Source organism: Thalassophryne amazonica, chromosome 19, assembly GCF_902500255.1.
Source record: "Thalassophryne amazonica chromosome 19, fThaAma1.1, whole genome shotgun sequence".
NCBI lineage: Eukaryota > Metazoa > Chordata > Actinopteri > Batrachoidiformes > Batrachoididae > Thalassophryne > Thalassophryne amazonica.
Window position 1 is genome coordinate 62124469 of NC_047121.1, and position 18810 is coordinate 62143278.

Here is an 18810-nt window from a genome sequence, read left to right on the forward strand (position 1 = left end):
TCCTGGTTAATTTTTCAGGGGTAGTGGTTTTGTAGGGAACCAGTGTGCTATGGATTAGGCCAATGCTGCACCATGCGCTTCAGCCTTGCCTCAAAAGTGATCCATATGGTGGTGTGTTGACCCCTTTTTAAATCAGACAACATCATGCTGATGTGTCCAATATTGATGTATGATTTTGGTGTGTGGTTGTCACAAAAGAACACTTGTATTGATCCCCAGGGACATGGACAGCCTTCCTCAGAGCCAGTCCAATCCATGTAGAGTATGTGTAAAAAGTTGGCATTATTGGATTCGGGAAGGTATTTTAGTTGAAGAAATGACAACTTTTGTTTATTAGTAAAGCAAGACAATGTTTGTAAGTGTCAAAATGTGGTCTGGCTGCTAGGCAGGGCATACTCTTTCCAACCATGCAGCTAATAATCCACTTGATGTCCAGTGTAAAGTTGAAAAAAAAAATTAATTCCACAAGTGTCACAACAGATATTAATGCACAGAATCATCTTTGGTGGCTAAAAAACTAAAAATGACAGGACACGGTATGAAAATCGTGAGTCTTCACAGACAGCCAACAGAGCCAAAACTCATCATCTCCCCCTGCATGCCTGAGGGGAGGATGTACTATCTTAAAGTTGCAGCATGCAAATTTCAGGAACTAGATGAAATAGTGGTACTTTTTCTTTACAAACATTGACGTCACACACATGCACATTAACGTGGTTTGCAAGAATGCGTGCAAATTGATACCAAGAAAGCGAGAAGGTGTGGTGTCTTTGAGTTCACGAAGCGAATTGGCTGTCTCTGAATACGTTCAAAACCTAAAAAGTACCACATAAGCAAGGCATTTCTCTAAGTTAACCTACAACAAAGCCAACCACGCTAGTCAACAAGCCCACGTGACCAGATTCATGACGTCACAGGAAGTATCACTATAGCCATAACCTACTAAAAGTAACCTCAAATTAAAAAAAAAAAAAAACATACTTCTCAAATATGATTAGTTTCCTGTATTAATTCAAACCCAATGCCACATCTTATAATGTGCATAATTTAAAGATTTTATAATGAAAGAATGAGAAGTATAACTGTCTTATCCTATGTTAATGTATTTATGTTTTCTATATTTCTGCAGAGGTCTCAAGGACTTGGAGCAGGATTCCTCTTCCATGGAGAAGAGATTTGCTTATAAGTTCCTCAAGAAGCTGCTTAAGTATGTTGACTCAGCCCAGGACTTCATCGCCCACCTCGGTACGATGATATAATAAATAACATCATTACAGACAATAGGTCAAAGTTGTGTTAGTTAGAACATCTGTTTTATGTGTTTCCAATCCAGAAGCCATGGCTGCCAGCGGGAAAACAGACAGATCCCCTCACGAACAAGAAATCAAGTTTTTTGCAAAAGTAAGTACATGATACATGTGTTAACAGGTGTGAAAAAATATGTCATGTCCATCGGAGTGATTTGTTATCATCTGCGCCCTCCAATAGGTTCTTCTTCCCCTCATTGACCAGTACTTCAAGAACCACTCCCTGTACTTCCTGTCCTCACCCAATAAGAACCTGAGCAGCAGCGGTTACGCCTCCAACAAGGAGAAGGAGATGGTCACCAGGTTGACAACCTTCATACACACTACCTGCAGCATGACTATAAATCTCTCATTCTATACTCATTCTCTTTTTAAAAGTTTGAATCTTCTCTCTCTTTTATTTATTTTTTTCCATCCTAACTGTTTGATTTGTTTCATGTTTTTGTCCATCACACTTCCAGCCTGTTTTGTAAACTGGCAGCTCTTGTCAGACATAGGATTTCCCTCTTTGGTAAGATTATTACTGCAGTTATGTGTGTGTAAAGGAGGTCTCCCGTTGCCAGGTTTGACACCTGATTGTCTGTTTCTGGGGCCAAGAAAAATCAGATACCCAGTCAGGGTGTGTAATCTGTAATAAGTGCGTAGGGTTGTAGAAAATTGTGAGCAATTGGAAAGTTTTAAACATGTTCAAAATTTTGTGACATCGGGAGAAATCATGATCCACAAAACATGAATAATCAGATTTAAATGGTGCACAATGGGGAGCTGTGTAGAAGTAAATGAAAATTGAAATTCAGAAACAGTATGCAGTAATCAGGTCTGACTTTTTTCGAAGCAGAAACCTCCTCCCAATCATCCTCCACAACAGGAAACCCATGAAATCATGGTGCACTCTTTCCGAGAGTTTTGTGGTGTTAACAGACATTTTAGAGTAATTTTAGATTAAAATATTGGGGAAATGGGAAAGTAGCATGTGCAAAAATGATCATGTAATGTGAATTGTATGTATTCTGGTGTATTCGGCAAAAATTGATTACACTCATACATATGAAAGCAGATATAAAGTAGGTAATATGATTTTACCTATTGGTTTTTAAAAAAAATCAGGCGCAATTTGCTTGATTTTGAAATCTGGAAGGAAATTGGGGTCAACAGTCAGCAATGGGAGACCACCCTAATGTGCATGAAATGGTGACTGTTTTTATTCTAGGTGATTCAAAAAGTGAAATTGATGAGTTAACTTTTAAATAACAGAAACCTCCATCTATGCCACATTGTGCCATATTAATTTTTGAAATGTTAGATTTTTAACCAATTAAAATTGGCAAACACTTATTTATTTATTGGGGGATGTGGTGACCTAGAAGATAGAGTGTCAGCCTTGTCATCAGACTATCTTATGTTTGAAGGTAGATGAAATAGGATCCTTGTGAATATTTGTGTTGATGGTGTTTTATAGGAAGTGACTCCACAACCATGGTGAGCTGTCTGCATATCCTTGCACACACTCTGGACACCAGGTAAGTTCCATACTACTGCAAACACCTGACACCTATGAGTACTTATCAAATCAGTCAGTTTAATTCAAACACAAGGTTCATACAAGTAATAAAATAACAATAAAAAATAAATGAAATAAAGTAAATATATATATATATATATATATATATATATATATATATATATATATATATATATATATATATATGAGAGATGGTAAACAACAATAAAAGACTAACACCATATTTGTGTTTCAAACATTAAAAAACATCAATATCAATAAAATACATTACATATAAATCTTATGCCAGAATTCCCATAGACTGGAGTGATCTGGCAAATTGAAATTAACGTTTTACACAAATGCATTTTTACACTTTAACAATCTGGTTTTCAACCTATACACACTCTTTCTCATCAGTTCACCAAAAGATGGTACTGACAAACTAGCAAACATTGCACTTGCGCTTGATCTTTAAGGAACTGATCATCTATGCAGTGAATTGTTGTAAGCACCTTGGACCTTATTCATAAAAGCAACAGAAGTCTTCAACCAAAAAGGAGAGCCAAGAATGTTAATAGGAAGGTTTCATTACTGTATATGAAGATTATCTACTTTTCAGTAAGGATTGTCTTTTAAATTGTATTTGTGGAAAGCCCACTAATATTTATCTATATTCCCATCCTTCAAAATAATCATATTTGAGAAAACACATTTATTTTAAACATGATGTGGACTACAGTGTATTATGAATGTATTATGCACTGGCATTTAAATATCCAAATCGATATTTCATGCACAACATGTGGCCCAAGGCTCACAGTGTTCTTTAGTGAAATGTGTTGTTGTTAATGGAGCTCACACATAATGAGGCTGAAACAGCAGTGTATTGTGTCTTACAACTAAGACATTTAAGGCCTGATTAATGAAAGGTTTGTGTTGTAAAAAAAAAGTGCATAAACACCATAGCTCTTGCAGGAAAATTATGCCAATTTCTATCTTATGATTGCTTCTTTCAATTGCACAAAATAGCGGGTTTTTCCATTTAACACATTTGCGTTAATACAGCGCATCCGGAAAGTAGAAAGTATTCAGTGCTTCATTTTTTCCACATTTTTTTTATGTTACAGCCTTATTCCAAAACGGATGAAAATATTTTATTTCCACAAAATTCTACACACAATACCCCATAATGACATTGTCTAAAAAGTTTTTATTTTATTTATTTTTTTTAGGTTGTTGCAAATTTATGTAAAAAACAAACAAACAAAGAAATCACGTGTATGTAAGTAGTCATAGCCTTTGCCATGAAGTTCAAAATTGAGTTCAGGTACATCTTGTTTCCACTGATCATCCTTGAGATATTTCTACAGCTGGGATAAATTCAGCTGATTGAACATGATTTGGAAAGACACACATCTGTCTACATATAAGGTCCCACAGTTGACAGTGCATGTCAGAGCACAAACCATGCATGAAGTCAAAGGAATTGTCTGTACAACTCAGAGACAGGATTGTCTCAAGGCATAAATCTGGGGCAGGGTAGAGAAACATTGCTGCTGCTTTGAAGGTCCCAATGACCACATTGGCCCCTGTCATCTGTAAATGGAACAAATTTAGATCCACCAGTAATCTTCCTAGAGCTGGCCGCTGGTCTAAACTGAGCGATCGTGGGAGAAGGGCCTTAGTCAGGGAGGTGACCAAGAACCCAATGGCCACTCTGTCAGAGCTCCAGTATTCCTCTGTGGAGAGAAGAGAACCTTCCAGAAGGACAACCCTCTCTGCAGCAATCCACCAATCAGGCCTGTATGGTAGAGTGGCCAAACTGAAGCCACTCCTTAGTAAAAAGCACATGACAGCCCACCTGGAGTTCGCTAAAAGGCACCTGAAGGACTCTAAGACCACGAGAAACAAAATTCTCTGGTCTGATGAGACAAAGATTGAACTCTTTGGCATGAATACCAGGTGTCATATTTGGAGGAAACCAGCCACCATCCCGACAGTGAAGCATGGCGGTGGCAGCATCATGCTGTGAGGATGTTTTTCAGCAGCAAAAACTGGGAGACTAGTCAGGATTGAGGGAAAGATAAATGCAGCAATGTACAGAGACATCCTGGATGAAAACCTGCTCCAGAGCGCTCTTGACCTCAAACTGGGGTGACGTATCATCTTTCAGCAGGACAATGACCTGATACACCCAAGATATCCAAGGAGTGGCTTCAGGACAACTCTGTGAATGTCCTTGAGTGACCCAGCCAGAGCCCAAACCTAAATCTGATTGAACATCTCTGGACAGATCTGAAAATGGCTGCACCGACGCTCCCCATCCAACCTGATGGAGCTTGAGCGGTGCTGCAAAGAGGAATGGACAAAACTGACCAAAGATAGGTGCACCAAGCTCATCATATTCAAGAAGATTTGTGGCTGTAATTGCTGCCAAAGGTGCACCAACAAATTGTTGTGCAAATGGTGTGAATACTTACGTATATGTGATTTCTTATTTTTTATTTTTAATAAATTAGCAAAAATCTTAAAAAAAAAGAGAAAATTTCACATTATCATTATGGGGTGTTATGAGTAGAACGTTGAGGCTGAAAATGAATTTACTCTATTTTGGAATAAGGCTGTAACATAAAATGTTGAAAAAGTAGAACAACAAATAAAAACATGCCTTTCTAAAACTAAATGTGACATTTATCATGTCTTTCTATGTAAGACATCAATGCTACCCCCAAAAAGAATCTGCATTTTCTTCATATTGATGCTCATGTCTCATCCACTGTTGACTTAAATCATTACACACGCTGTGTCCCTATGGGTTAAAAGGACTAGTCCACGACTTTGTTTTGACCCTGTCCTTGGCCATGGCCTTACTTGGTTGATGGTCTTCATCATGCCCTCTTTTACTTTCTCAGGACAGTGATGAAGTCGGGCTCGGAACAAGTGCGGATGGGTTTGAGGACATTTTTTGAAAATGCTGCAGAGGATCTGGAGAAGACTTTTGAGAACCTGAAGCTGGGGAAGTTCACTCACTCTCGCTCCCAGATGAAAGGGGTGTCGCAGAATATCAACTACACCACTGTGGCTCTGCTACCAATCCTCACTGCTCTGTTTGAGCACATCACCCAGCACCACTTTGGAGTTGACCTGCTCTGTGAGTTAAAAAATATATAATTTTAGAGTTTATTATCTATCTGCATGCTGTTATAACCCTAAATCAGAAAACGTTGGAACAATATGGAAATTGCAAATAAAAAACAAAAATGCACTGTTCCTTTGCACAAAAGTGAGATTTTTAGAGCAGCATATGTTGCCTTCTGAAAGGCATGGCTGTGGAAGAAGAGGGTACGGGTACTGGGCTGGCCTGTCGTTCTGATCTGTCCTCACTGGAGAATGAGTGGACAATTTTGAAACGAGACATGCAACGAAGATTTTCCCTGCAAAAATGGGACAAAATAGCCGTTGAAACATTTCATCGCTTACTGTCGTCAATGCTAAAAGATCTTTTAAGTGTTGTGAGAAGGAATGGCAACATTACAAAGTGGCAAACTTTCTTTTTTTTTGGAATGTGTTGCAGACCTGAAATGCATGAATGGATGAGCACAAAACTCTCCTTGAATTTAAGTAGCTATAATAAAAAAAAAAAAATTACTGGAATATGGCTATAAATATGGTGACATATGGAGTGTCTGTAGTACCTGCTGATAACCACATGACACTTTCTGAGATCATGCAACTGTAGCCACACTGTAAACCCGAACAAGTTAGCAGAACTCAAATTTAGTGGCAATCAATTGCCACTAAATTTTTGAGGTTGTTCCTAGAAGTTAAACGTTTTGATTATATGCTACTTGTACTTCATGATTGCAATTAGATTAAAGTGTTCTTTAAGTAAAAGTAAGTCCATTTGGCTGCTCCTTTGTTTTTCACTCGGGGTCGCCACAGCAGATCTAAAGTGGATCTGCATCTTGACCTGGCAAAAGTTTTTGAATATCCATTATTATGGTTTTCTTTATATTTTATATTATTATTGTTGTTATTTATTTTGTGTCTTGATATTCGAAATAAACATTTCAATCAAAAAATTGAAATTAAAAAGTCTTACACCGGATGCCCTTCCTGACACATTTCCACATTACATTGAAAAATGTGGCAGGGGTGGGGTTTGAACCGGGAACCTTCTCCACCAAAACCAAGTGTATTAACCACTTGGCCACCACTGCTAAAGTATTCATTAAGTCAACTCAAATATTTTCATATGTAATTACTTACTTCTTTTAAGTTGTGCTTAAATTATGCTTTGACTTTTTTTCTTGTTAATGTACAATTACTTCAAGTTGATCAAAAATCTGAGTTTAATTTCCTCAAAAAGCAAGACCATGTTACACAAACTTGAAATATTTAAGTAAGTGGAACATTTTCTTAAAACTTTGAGTTTACACTACTTAGTCTTTTTAATTAATTTGAATATTCGGGTTTATGTGCACCGATGTGTAAGAATGTGCATTCCACCTGTTTCTCAGCAAACATCGAGCTGGAACCAGACTCTCTGTATATGTCCAGCGTGTTTGACGGGTGCACAGAAATTCTGCGGATGAGAAAAGAAAGTTTTTAACTTAATGTATCTGCGGTCACCACATTTCTAAACATATTCTAATAAGTTTTGATATTTTTGCTACTTGAAATTAAGGAGTGTTTTTGTGCTCGCCATGCATATTAACAAATTAAACTAAGTTTGTCACACAAAACATGAAATATTGGTTCATACGCTCTGCAGTGAAACAGAAGTCAGTGTACAGATTACGACTTCTTGTTGCAACTTTCTTCAATTTTTTTTTTTTTCGTCATTTTGTATATGATCCTCACCTTTTCTGATTTGAGGTTGTATGATATCCTGCATTACACGTCTTTGGTGCTGCCACTGCAGAAGTTATTGTAATGGTCATGATGTCAGTTGTGCTCTCACTGAAATAAAGCTCCTCTAATTCAAGTGGTTAATGATCAGGTTGAGTAAAAATGGGTTTCTCTTGTGGAATTTTAAATTTTCAGGATCTAAGCAACAGTTGGTCACTGTGGTACTTTGTACACAATCCTCTTTTCTTTGCACTTGCATGATTTTTGACTTTCTCAGGAGGAAGGCAAAATTAAGTGTCCTGCATCACAAACTGAACATACAAATCACAGCCCAGAGGAACTTTCTACAGGCCAATCACAGGGTAGACTGGTAAGACTACGACTGGTATTTATGAACATAATGAAGATGTATTATGTTTTTTCTCCCAGTGGATGATGTGCAGGTGTCGTGTTATCGCATCCTGGCCAGCCTCTATGCACTGGGCACAGGGAAAAACATATATGTGGAAAGGTATGAGGGTGCTCTCTGTTAACGTTAACTGATTGTGATGGAAGCTTGAGTGCCAAAACATCCTGACATTCTCTCTGCACGTCTCAGACAGCTACCGGCTCTCGGTCAGTGCCTGGCCACCCTGGCCGGGGCCATGCCTGTGGCATTTCTGGAGCCTCTGCTCAATACGTACAACCCCTGCTCGGTCTTCAACACCAAGAGTGCACGTGAACGAGCCGGTCAGTGGTTTACAGTTATTGTACAATAAGAGCCTTTGGCAGGTGTCAACATGGATGATGAACTTTTGTTTAGCAGCTTGTTGAGTTTCTGTATGTCCATTAAGAAACAGCTGATTACCCTACCCCATTTGCAGTACTGTTTGAAGTGACCCGAATCTAATTTTTTTTTCCCCTTGAGTTCAGATTCAGGTTGGTTCTCAAGACCAGGCATCTAAGTGGCTCTACTCTACTCTTTTCTACTCTCCTATTTTATTCTTCCTTTTTAGATATTTAGATATACCTTTGTATACTGGCATAGTTCCTCCTTAGAATTGGAATATGATATATAAGATATACCTTACTGAATGTTCATGTTGTGAGATGTTGGAAATAAAGAACAAACTGTCTAAAACAGAAAGGAAAAAAAACAAAACATATATATATATATATATATATATATATATATATATATATATATATATATATATATATATATATATATATATAAACAGATTTTGGGGGCTATAACTGATATTGTGACATAATTTGAGTGTTTGTTTTTTTTAATTACTTACTCTTAATGTCTGTCTTTCCTTTCTTTCTTTCCTTCTATTTTCTTGAATTACTTTTAGACAATTTAGATGTTCACTCAGGCTTTTACATTGCAACTAGTTAGAAGAATAACTGCGGCTTCTGCATGTGCAATGTAACTAATATCATAATTCATAACCTATAAATACATTTTGGCTCATTCACATTTTCTTCATTAGTTTTACTGGTAAAATCAATTTGGCTTTTTTTTTTTTCTTTAAATATTTGGATGAGGCTTCTTACTTGCAAAATAAGCAACATAGATTGAAGCAATTGTTAATAAATATCCAGAAAATCCCACAAATGTGAAAGGTTTATTTATGAAATGAATGTTAAATATGAACTTTAGACCACATATCCCTGATGCAAAAACACAGTAAATTTAAAGATATAATGCATAAAAATCTTGACCAATGTCATTATGCACACATTTCTGATAGCCAGAATGGTAATTCATGATTTTTGGTAATGTTTAATCAAGGTAACAGTTAAAGATGTTGTATCTTAATTGTATATCAGACTTGTCAAATCTCCTCTTCATTTTAGCACTGAGCACATAGAGATCGTATGCGTTAAAGTTTCTGTAATGGGCATTTTTTGGTTTGGTGGGAAGTAAACCTTGTGAAAAATAGGTCAAAATGAGCTAAGGCAAAGGCCAAGGCATCAAAAACGTGCCCACAAGACGTCCATCACTGATAATTTGCAGATATGTATAATGTCAACCCTGTTACAACCTTATTATGTACATGTTAAACCAGCTTATCACAGTGCATGTGTATTATTCAGCTTGTGTAATACCCTGCATTATTTTAATTGTCTATGATGTTTACAGTTCTAGGCATACCTGACTCAGTGGAGAAGATGTGTCCTGGCATGCCACGGTTGGACGGTCTGATGAAAGACATCAATGACATGGCTGAGTCTGGAGCGCGGTATGCAGAGATGCCCCATGTTATTGAGGTGGTGCTACCCATGTTGTGTAACTATCTGTCCTACTGCTGGGAAAGAGGCCCAGAGAACCAGCCAGCCAGCGGGGGCAGCATATGCTGCACCACCGTCACCTCAGAGCACCTCAGCCTCATTTTAGGAAACATCCTCAAGATCCTCAACAACAACCTGGGCATAGACGAGGCCTCATGGATGAAGAGGATTGCAGGTAGCCATAGGTTAACACTGACAACACTGTTTACATATCAGAGAATTGTTTGTTTTTTTTAACCCTCAGGCTGATCCGGCAAGAAATAGAACAGGTGGTTCTATGGGATAGGAGTTAGACCATGAATATGTAGACCAGCATTAATGGATAAATGGGGACAAGATTTGGTTGTGGGAGAAATCTGCGATGGACTGGCATCCCTTTCAGGGTGTCATAGACTCTCATCTACTTTACACTACTGTAGCCAGGGAAAAGTACTGGCCAAATGGGCTTAAGGGCCAATACGTATCCCTGGCTACAGTAGTGATAATATGTAGATGATTTGCCACCTGCTCCTGGAATGGCATGAGTCCAGAATGTAAATATCAATGTCCATTGTTGTTAGCTAATATCCATAGTTTCTCCAACAACAAAAAAAAAGTTCTATAAATGTTCTGTTTTGGCGGGGTCCATGCTTTACTCAAAATACATAAGCATACCAAATGGCAAATGTCAGCTCTCCCCACTTTGTCCGACATCGAAGTTATACACACATAAACACGCAGAGCTTTTTGTTTTTTCTGAATTCTGCCCCAAGCAGGTGCTTTTATTTTTACACACCCACAAACAGAGAGACAGTGGCTAAAGAAATCAAATGCAATGCACTTGTCACTCATGGCAATGGCAACATGACACTTAACTAAACTGAGTAAACCAGTTGAACTACAAGAACATAATTAACCAATGACACAACACTGTTACACTAAAATGAATCACAATAACAACATTTAAAACCCCAGAACTCCCATGGTGCATTGCAGCACAGCATCCATTGTTCACTTTTTTTTTAGCTAATATCACTAATTTCTCCAAAATATTATTTCTATCAACTTTCTGTTTTTGCAGCATTCATCTTTCACGCAAAATACATAGCATACCAAATGGCAAATGTCAGCTCTCCCCAGATAATCCGTGATCAAAGCCATACACACACATGCACGCATACATGCACACAAAGGCCACTGGCTAAGACATAGAAGATAGATGAAGGAGGTTAGCATTAGGCTGAATGCAACAGAGAGGAAATTTTGAATGTTTTTAAAACAATGACATTTAGTACACATTTATCAGCTTATTTTTGAAATACAGACAGTGTCATATTTATTTGATGTTTTTCAGTGTACGTACAGCCGATCATCGGCAAAGCCCGTGCAGACCTTCTGAAGAGCCACTTCCTGCCCACGCTGGAGAAGCTGAAGAAGAAGACTGTGAAGGTGGTGGCTGAGGAGGAGCTGTTGAAGGCAGACAGTAAAGGAGACACTCAGGAGGCAGAGCTGCTCATTCTGGATGAGTTTGCTGTTCTGTGCAGGGACCTGTACGCCTTTTACCCCATGCTCATCCGATACGTGGACAACAACAGGTTTGCTGTCTGAATAGTGAATAATGTGGTTCTTTTTTAGGGAAAAAAGCATTTAAGCATTCAGACTGTGTCACAACAGGTCCAGGTGGTTGAAAGAACCCGACGCCGACTCTAATGCTCTCTTCAGGATGGTTGCTGAGATATTCATCCTCTGGTGCAAGTCGCATGTAAGCCATCTGACAGCTGTACAATATAAATTACTTAGGTTGAAAAAATCTAATAAACATATTATAAGTGTTCTGCCAATCTTTCTTTGACGTTTGTTTTCCTCAGAATTTCAAACGGGAGGAACAGAACTTTGTGGTCCAGAATGAGATCAACAACCTTTCCTTCTTGACTGGAGATAATAAAACTAAGATGTCAAAGGTAACTTTACATCTGACCATGTTATTCTCTGGTGCATTACTCAGAAGATTAAAAACATTTTTGCTCACCTCACTACTTTATGCATACTTCATGCACTACTTTATTCTGCCATGTTAACACGTTAAATCAGAGAGTGTGAACACGTGCTGAAATATAATGTGTCAAATAAATACATAAAGACACAAATACAACAAACAAGACCATCTTGTTGAACCTTGTTGGATGGAGAACATATCAGGCATCCTATCCCTACCTTTGTAATGAGACAAAATCTTTGACCTTTGATTGTGTGTTCTTGTGTGTATGTATTGACTTAACAACAAACTGGACTGGACACTCAACACAGATGTCCTATACAAGAAGGGCCAAAGTCATCTTCACCTGCTGAGGAGACTGAGGTCCTTTGCTGTGTGCAGGGCATGGCTGAAAACCTTTGATGACTCTGTGGTGGCTTCTTGTCAATATGATTGGAGCATTTTACAATTTTGACTCTTGTGTAATCCTCTAATGACCCCTACCTGGCTACAGCTACCACCTAGGGATGGCTGTCACGTTTTTGTCAAGTCCTTATATACTGGTGACTCGTATCAAATGTTGTGCCATCGTATATAAGTGGCAACCTATCTTACCCAAAGACTTCTTTTCTCAGCAAGGATGGCCATCTTGAGCTATGCCTTGATAAATTAAAAAGTTATCCATACATCCTCAGGATAGAAAAAAAAAATAACATGCATGGAGTTGTACTGAACCGTGTCAGGCAGTACTGATTCTTGGCCTGAGGTTTTGAGAAGGTCTCCATAAAGAGGCAAAAACTAACAATCCTGCCGTAATAAGTCACCTCCATACCTTTACCCTCGTCACCGTAACAGCTTAACCTAAAGCATCTTTTTGCCTGTTTGAAGGTTTTTCCTTTCGATGCTCATCCATGTGAGGACTGCGTTCCTCCATGAATTGCTCTCTCATCCTTTCTTCTGCCTTTCTCTCTCTGTCTCCTTTGGACAGTCCTTTAAGGAAAAGGTAGAGTGCTGCAGTGCATGAGCTGTTTACCTGCCAGCTTATTGGCTTTCTTTGCACCAGTTGCACAGGCAGAAAAGCCAATAGCTTGTGTTGCTGTACTGTTCAGTGTAGTTTTCTACTTTATTGTGTCATTGCATTGTTTCTGATCTTTGCTTCATTCATTCAGTCATTCATGTAATCATTTTGTTACTTGTCTTCTGGGCAAAAATACTGTCAAACACTCTGTTGTAGTAAACTGTGTTCATGTGCTACTCGTGTTTTTGCAGTTGATGTCCTGTTGTATGTGTGGTCAGTGTTAAGTTACATATATGATGTTGTAGTCTCTGTGTGTAACATGGAAATTTGCATTTTCACAAAGCCAGCTTATTAGTTTGGCTCAGTTGTGCAGTTTTTTCCTCACTGGCAGTTGCTCAAAATGAATTACGTTGGGGCGAGGTAAATTTTGAAGTGGCTCAGATGAATCTGATTGCACAAGTATTTGGAAAAGTGTGACGCTGTTTTTACACAACCTCTAGAAGTCAGTAGTTATGACCATATTTTCCAGAGTATAACTTACGGTTCATTCTGTAACTTTTACTCAGGTGCAACTTATCTACTGGAAAATCATGCATTTATTATTCATAATAATGATTATATTAATTATTTATATAGAACTTTCACAGGAATGAGTGCATGAAACAAAATACATTCCAATATTCAAAGAATATACGAGGTCTATTAGAAAAGTATCCAACCTTATTATTTTTTCAAAAACCATATGGATTCGAATCACGTGTGATTGCGTCAGACAAGCTTGAACCCTCGTGCGCATGTGTGAGTTTTTCCACGCCTGTCAGTTGCGTCATTCGCCTGTGAGCAGGCTTTGAGTGAGGCGTGGTTCACCCCCTCAGCGGATTTTCATTGTCAGGAAATGGCGGAATGATTTGGGCTTTTTTTCCATCAGAATTTTTTCAGAAACTGTTAGAGACTGGCAGCTGGAAACCATTAGAAAAATTAATCTGGCTTTCGGTGAAAATTTTACGGGCTTCAGAGAGAATAAGGACTGTTACTACAGCTTTAAGGACGCTCGGCGCGCCGTGCTCCGTGCCGCCATCGAGAGCCACAAACCACCGGATCATTTCTAAACGGATGGCTCTGTGGAGCCGGACTGTCGTGTGCACTTTCTCTGGTTATCACAAGAGCTGGACATCAGCCATTTTCCGGCAGATTTCACTTTCAACAAGAGATTTTGTCATGGAAAGCCGAGTGGAGGCTTCACGCATCACGACCGATTTGCTGATGGAGCGAGACAAAGGAACACCTCCGTTTTGGTCTCACAGGACGGCTTTGAGATGGCGTTCAGACAGCTGTCGGTGGTTTTTCCATCGAGTGATTTTTCGAGAAATTGTGGATGTGCCTGGACATGCCAGAACATGTCCCGTGAGGCTTCATCACAGCGTTGCTTTGCGCCATGCGGCACCGCCGCGACGCGCGGAATTCCTCCGCAAGTCTGTCTCAGTGTGCTGAAAAAGTGCTGATGTCCACGTCTTTTCACAATTCCTGTGCTAGTCAGATGACGTCCCGGATAAAACACAGTATCCAGTTTGGAATTGAACGGCACATTCCACTGTTACAGGAGTTTTTGTCATGGAAAGAGGAGCGGAGGCTTCGTGCGTCGCGGCGGTGCCGCATGGCACACAGCAACGCCGTGATGAAGCCTCACGGGACATGTTCTGGCATGTCCAGGCACATCCACAATTTCTCGGATAATCACTCAGTGGAAAAAAAAAACACCGACAGCTGTCTGAACGCCATCTCAAAGCCGTCCTGTGAGACCAAACGGAGGTGTTCCTTTGTCTCGCTCATCAGCAAATCGGTCGTGACGTGCAAAGCCTCCGCTCGGCTTTCCATGACAAAATCTCTTGTTAAAAGTGAAATCTGCCGGAAAATGGTTCATGTCCAGCCCTTGTGATAACCAGAGAAAGTGCACATGATGGTCCCGGCTCCACAGAGCCATCCGTTTAGAAATGATCCGGGGGTTTGTGGCTCTCAATGGCAGCATGGAGCGCGGCGCGCCGAGCGTCCTTAAAGAGTCTGTTGCTCTATAAAAAAAGCCCTCCGTAAAGCTAGGACATCTTACTACTCATCACTAATTGAAGAAAATAAGAACAACCCCAGGTTTCTTTTCAGCACTGTAGCCAGGCTGACAAAGAGTCAGAGCTCTATTGAGCCAAGTATTCCTTTAACTTTACTAGGAATGACTCATGACTTTCTTTGCTAATAAAATTTTAACTATTAGAGAAAAAATTACTCATAACCATCCCAAAGACATATCGTTCTCTTTGGCTGCTTTCAGTAATGCCGGTATTTGGTTAGACTCTTTCTCTCCGATTGTTCTGTCTGAGTTATTTTCATTAGTTACTTCCTCCAAACCATCAACATGTCTATTAGACCCCATTCCTACCAGGCTGCTCAAGGAAGCCCTACCATTAATTAATGCTTTGATCTTAAATATGATCAGTCTATCTTTATTAGTTGGCTATGTACCACAGGCTTTTAAGGTGGCAGTAATTAAACCATTACTTAAAAAGCCATCACTTGACCCAGCTATCTTAGCTAATTATTGGCCAATCTCCAACCTTCCTTTTCTCTCAAAATTCTTCAAAGGGTAGTTGTAAAACAGCTAACTGATCATCTGCAGAGGAATGGTCTATTTGAAGAGTTTCAGTCAGGGTTTAGAATTCATCATAGTACAGAAACAGCATTAGTGAAGGTTACAAATGATCTTCTTATGGCCTCAGACAGTGGACTCATCTCTGTGCTTGTTCTGTTATACCTCAGTGCTGCTTTTGATACTGTTGACCATAAAATTTTAATACAGAGATTAGAGCATGCCATAGGTATTAAAGGCACTGCACTGCGGTGGTTTGAATCATATTTATCTAATAGATTACAATTTGTTCATGTAAATGGGGAATCTTCTTCACAGACTAAGGTTAATTATGGAGTTCCACAAGGTTCTGTGCTAGGACCAATTTTATTCACTTTATACATGCTTCCCTTAGGCAGTATTATTAGACAGCATTGCTTAAATTTTCATTGTTACGCAGATGATACCCAGCTTTATCTATCCATGAAGCCAGAGGACACACACCAATTAGCTAAAACTGCAGGATTGTCTTACAGACATAAAGACATGGATGACCTCTAATTCCTGCTTTTAAACTCAGATAAAACTGAAGTTATTGTACTTGGCCCCACAAATCTTAGAAACATGGTGTCTAACCAGATCCTTACTCTGGATGGCATTACCCTGACCTCTAGTAATACTGTGAGAAATCTTGGAGTCATTTGTGATCAGGATATGTCATTCAATGCGCATATTAAACAAATATGTAGGACTGCTTTTTTGCATTTGCGCAATATCTCTAAAATTAGAAAGGTCTTGTCTCAGAGTGATGCTGAAAAACTAATTCATGCATTTATTTCCTCTAGGCTGGACTATTGTAATTCATTATTATCAGATTGTCCTAAAAGTTCCCTGAAAAGCCTTCAGTTAATTCAAAATGCTGCAGCTAGAGTACTGACGGGGACTAGAAGGAGAGAGCATATTTCACCCATATTGGCCTCTCTTCATTGGTTTCCTGTTAATTCTAGAATATAATTTAAAATTATTCTTCTTACTTATAAGGTTTTGAATAATCAGGTCCCATCTTATCTTAGGGACCTCATTGTACCATATCACCCCAATAGAGCGCTTCGCTCTCAGACTGCAGGCTTACTTGTAGTTCCTAGGGTTTTTAAGAGTAGAATGGGAGGCAGAGCCTTCAGCTTTCAGGCTCCTCTCCTCTGGAACCAGCTCCCAATTCGGATCAGGGAGACAGACACCCTCTCTACTTTTAAGATTAGGCTTAAAACTTTCCTTTTTGCTAAAGCTTATAGTTAGGGCTGGATCAGGTGGCTCTGAACCATCCCTTAGTTATGCTGCTATAGACTGAGACTGCTGGGGGGTTCCCATGATGCACTGAGTGTTTCTTTCTCTTTTTGCTCTGTATGCACCACTCTGCATTTAATCATTAGTGATTGATCTCTGCTCCCCTCCACAGCATGTCTTTTTCCTGGTTCTCTCCCTCAGCCCCAACCAGTCCCAGCAGAAGACTGCCCCTCCCTGAGCCTGGTTCTGCTGGAGGTTTCTTCCTGTTAAAAGGGAGTTTTTCCTTCCCACTGTTGCCAAGTACTTGCTCACAGGGGGTCGTTTATACCGTTGGGGTTTTTCCGTAATTATTGTATGGCTTTGCCTTGCAGTGTGGAGCACCTTGGGGTGACTGTTTGTTGTGATTTGGCTCTATATAAATAAAATTGATTTGATTTGATTTAAAGCTGTAGTAACAGTCCTTATTCTCTGTGAAGCTCGTAAAATTTTCACCGAAAGCCAGATAAATTTTTCGAATGGTTTCCAGCTGCCAGTCTCTAACAGTTTCTGAAAAAATTCTGATGGAAAAAAAGCCCAAATCATTCCGCCATTTCCTGACAATGAAAATCCGCCGAGGGGGTGGACCACTCCTCACTCAAAGCCTGCTCACAGGCGAATGACGCAACCGAAAGGCGTGGAAAAATTCATGCATGCGCACGAGGGTTCAAGCTTGTCTGACGCAATCACACGTGATTCAAATCCATATGGTTTTTGAAAAAAATAATAAGGTCCAATACTTTTCTAATAGACCTTGTATAATATATAACAAGAAGTACCCTACAGCAATGTACGAAAATCCCAAATTAATAAACTGATAATACAGACAAACAGGTGCAACTTTTTCTCTAGTGCAATATACAGGTAAACCGTTAACTCGCATTTCGGCTCTACTCACGGTCGATTTGTGGATCCTGAAAATTTAGACTACAGTATAAATGATGTTATATTTTCATGGTCAACCTCATTAACTTGTGGTTTCAGATAACTCACGGTCTAGTTATGTGGACCCCAATTTGTGCAAGTTAATGGGTTCACCTGTATTTCTTCTTCAAAAGATCTTTTTTAACAGGTGAGACTCATACATACATACTCCGGAATGTATGGTACTTTAAAATTTAAGTGTAGGTCGGATCAAGGTGTTTGCACAGTCAACCTATGGGGTCATACATTCTTAAAAACATCCCCAACAGATTATTTCAACACCATGTTTTCATCCTTAATTTTTAAGCAGTTGATGTGAACATCAGCTGCTTAAATTTTCAAAATAAATCTTCGAGTGCCACTTTAAGATTAGTTGATGAAACAAAGTGATACGATCCAACAGGGAAAAATTGTTCTCTTGTTTATGTGACTCCTTAAAAAAACCTTCACAATTCTTTCTTGTGACATTTCGTGTTGTTTGAGGTGTGTCGTGTTATTTTCCAGTCTGGAGGACAAGACCAGGAGAGGAAACACAAGAAGAGACGTGGTGAGTTCTACTCCATCCAGACCTCGCTGATCGTGGCAGCGCTCAAGAAAATGCTGCCAATTGGCCTCAACATGTGCACTCCAGGAGACCAGGAGCTCATTTCTCTCGCCAAGATACGTTACCTCATGGTGAGCAGATCTTCATATTGCTATCAAGGGACATATGTTCCACATGGGCCATAAGAAATGGCAGGCGGGGATGCCAAGGTTTACATTAGATATCTCCATTGGTGTTGTGTCTACACCTGGTAGCTGACGAGCCATGGTTAAAGTTCACGTATTTCATTCATGAATTTTTATAAGATATTTGTTATTTATATTCAATCCTAATCTTCAACAGAAAGACACAGATGAAGAGGTCAAAGAGCACATCTGGCAGAATCTGCATCTTCGAGAAAAAGTGAGCGAGTTCAAATTTCTGATTGCAAGAGGATGATTTAATTTTTGGCTGGTGTAGATGTGCACTTGTGTACTTAACATGCCTGACTGAAT

General features: G+C 39.3%; 1 protein-coding gene across 1 annotated transcript in view; it reads left to right on the forward strand.

Moving 5' to 3' along the window:
• The window catches only part of LOC117532313 (ryanodine receptor 3-like), a 323993-nt gene that overhangs the window by 251720 nt on the left and 53463 nt on the right, over positions 1-18810 (forward strand). Inside the window, 14 exon segments of the mRNA XM_034195633.1 lie at positions 1130-1245; positions 1334-1401; positions 1489-1610; positions 1769-1818; positions 2767-2827; positions 5724-5962; positions 8092-8173; positions 8261-8391; positions 9794-10117; positions 11276-11516; positions 11596-11683; positions 11790-11882; positions 18277-18447; positions 18659-18718. Coding sequence (XP_034051524.1) covers positions 1130-1245; positions 1334-1401; positions 1489-1610; positions 1769-1818; positions 2767-2827; positions 5724-5962; positions 8092-8173; positions 8261-8391; positions 9794-10117; positions 11276-11516; positions 11596-11683; positions 11790-11882; positions 18277-18447; positions 18659-18718 — 1846 coding nt within the window.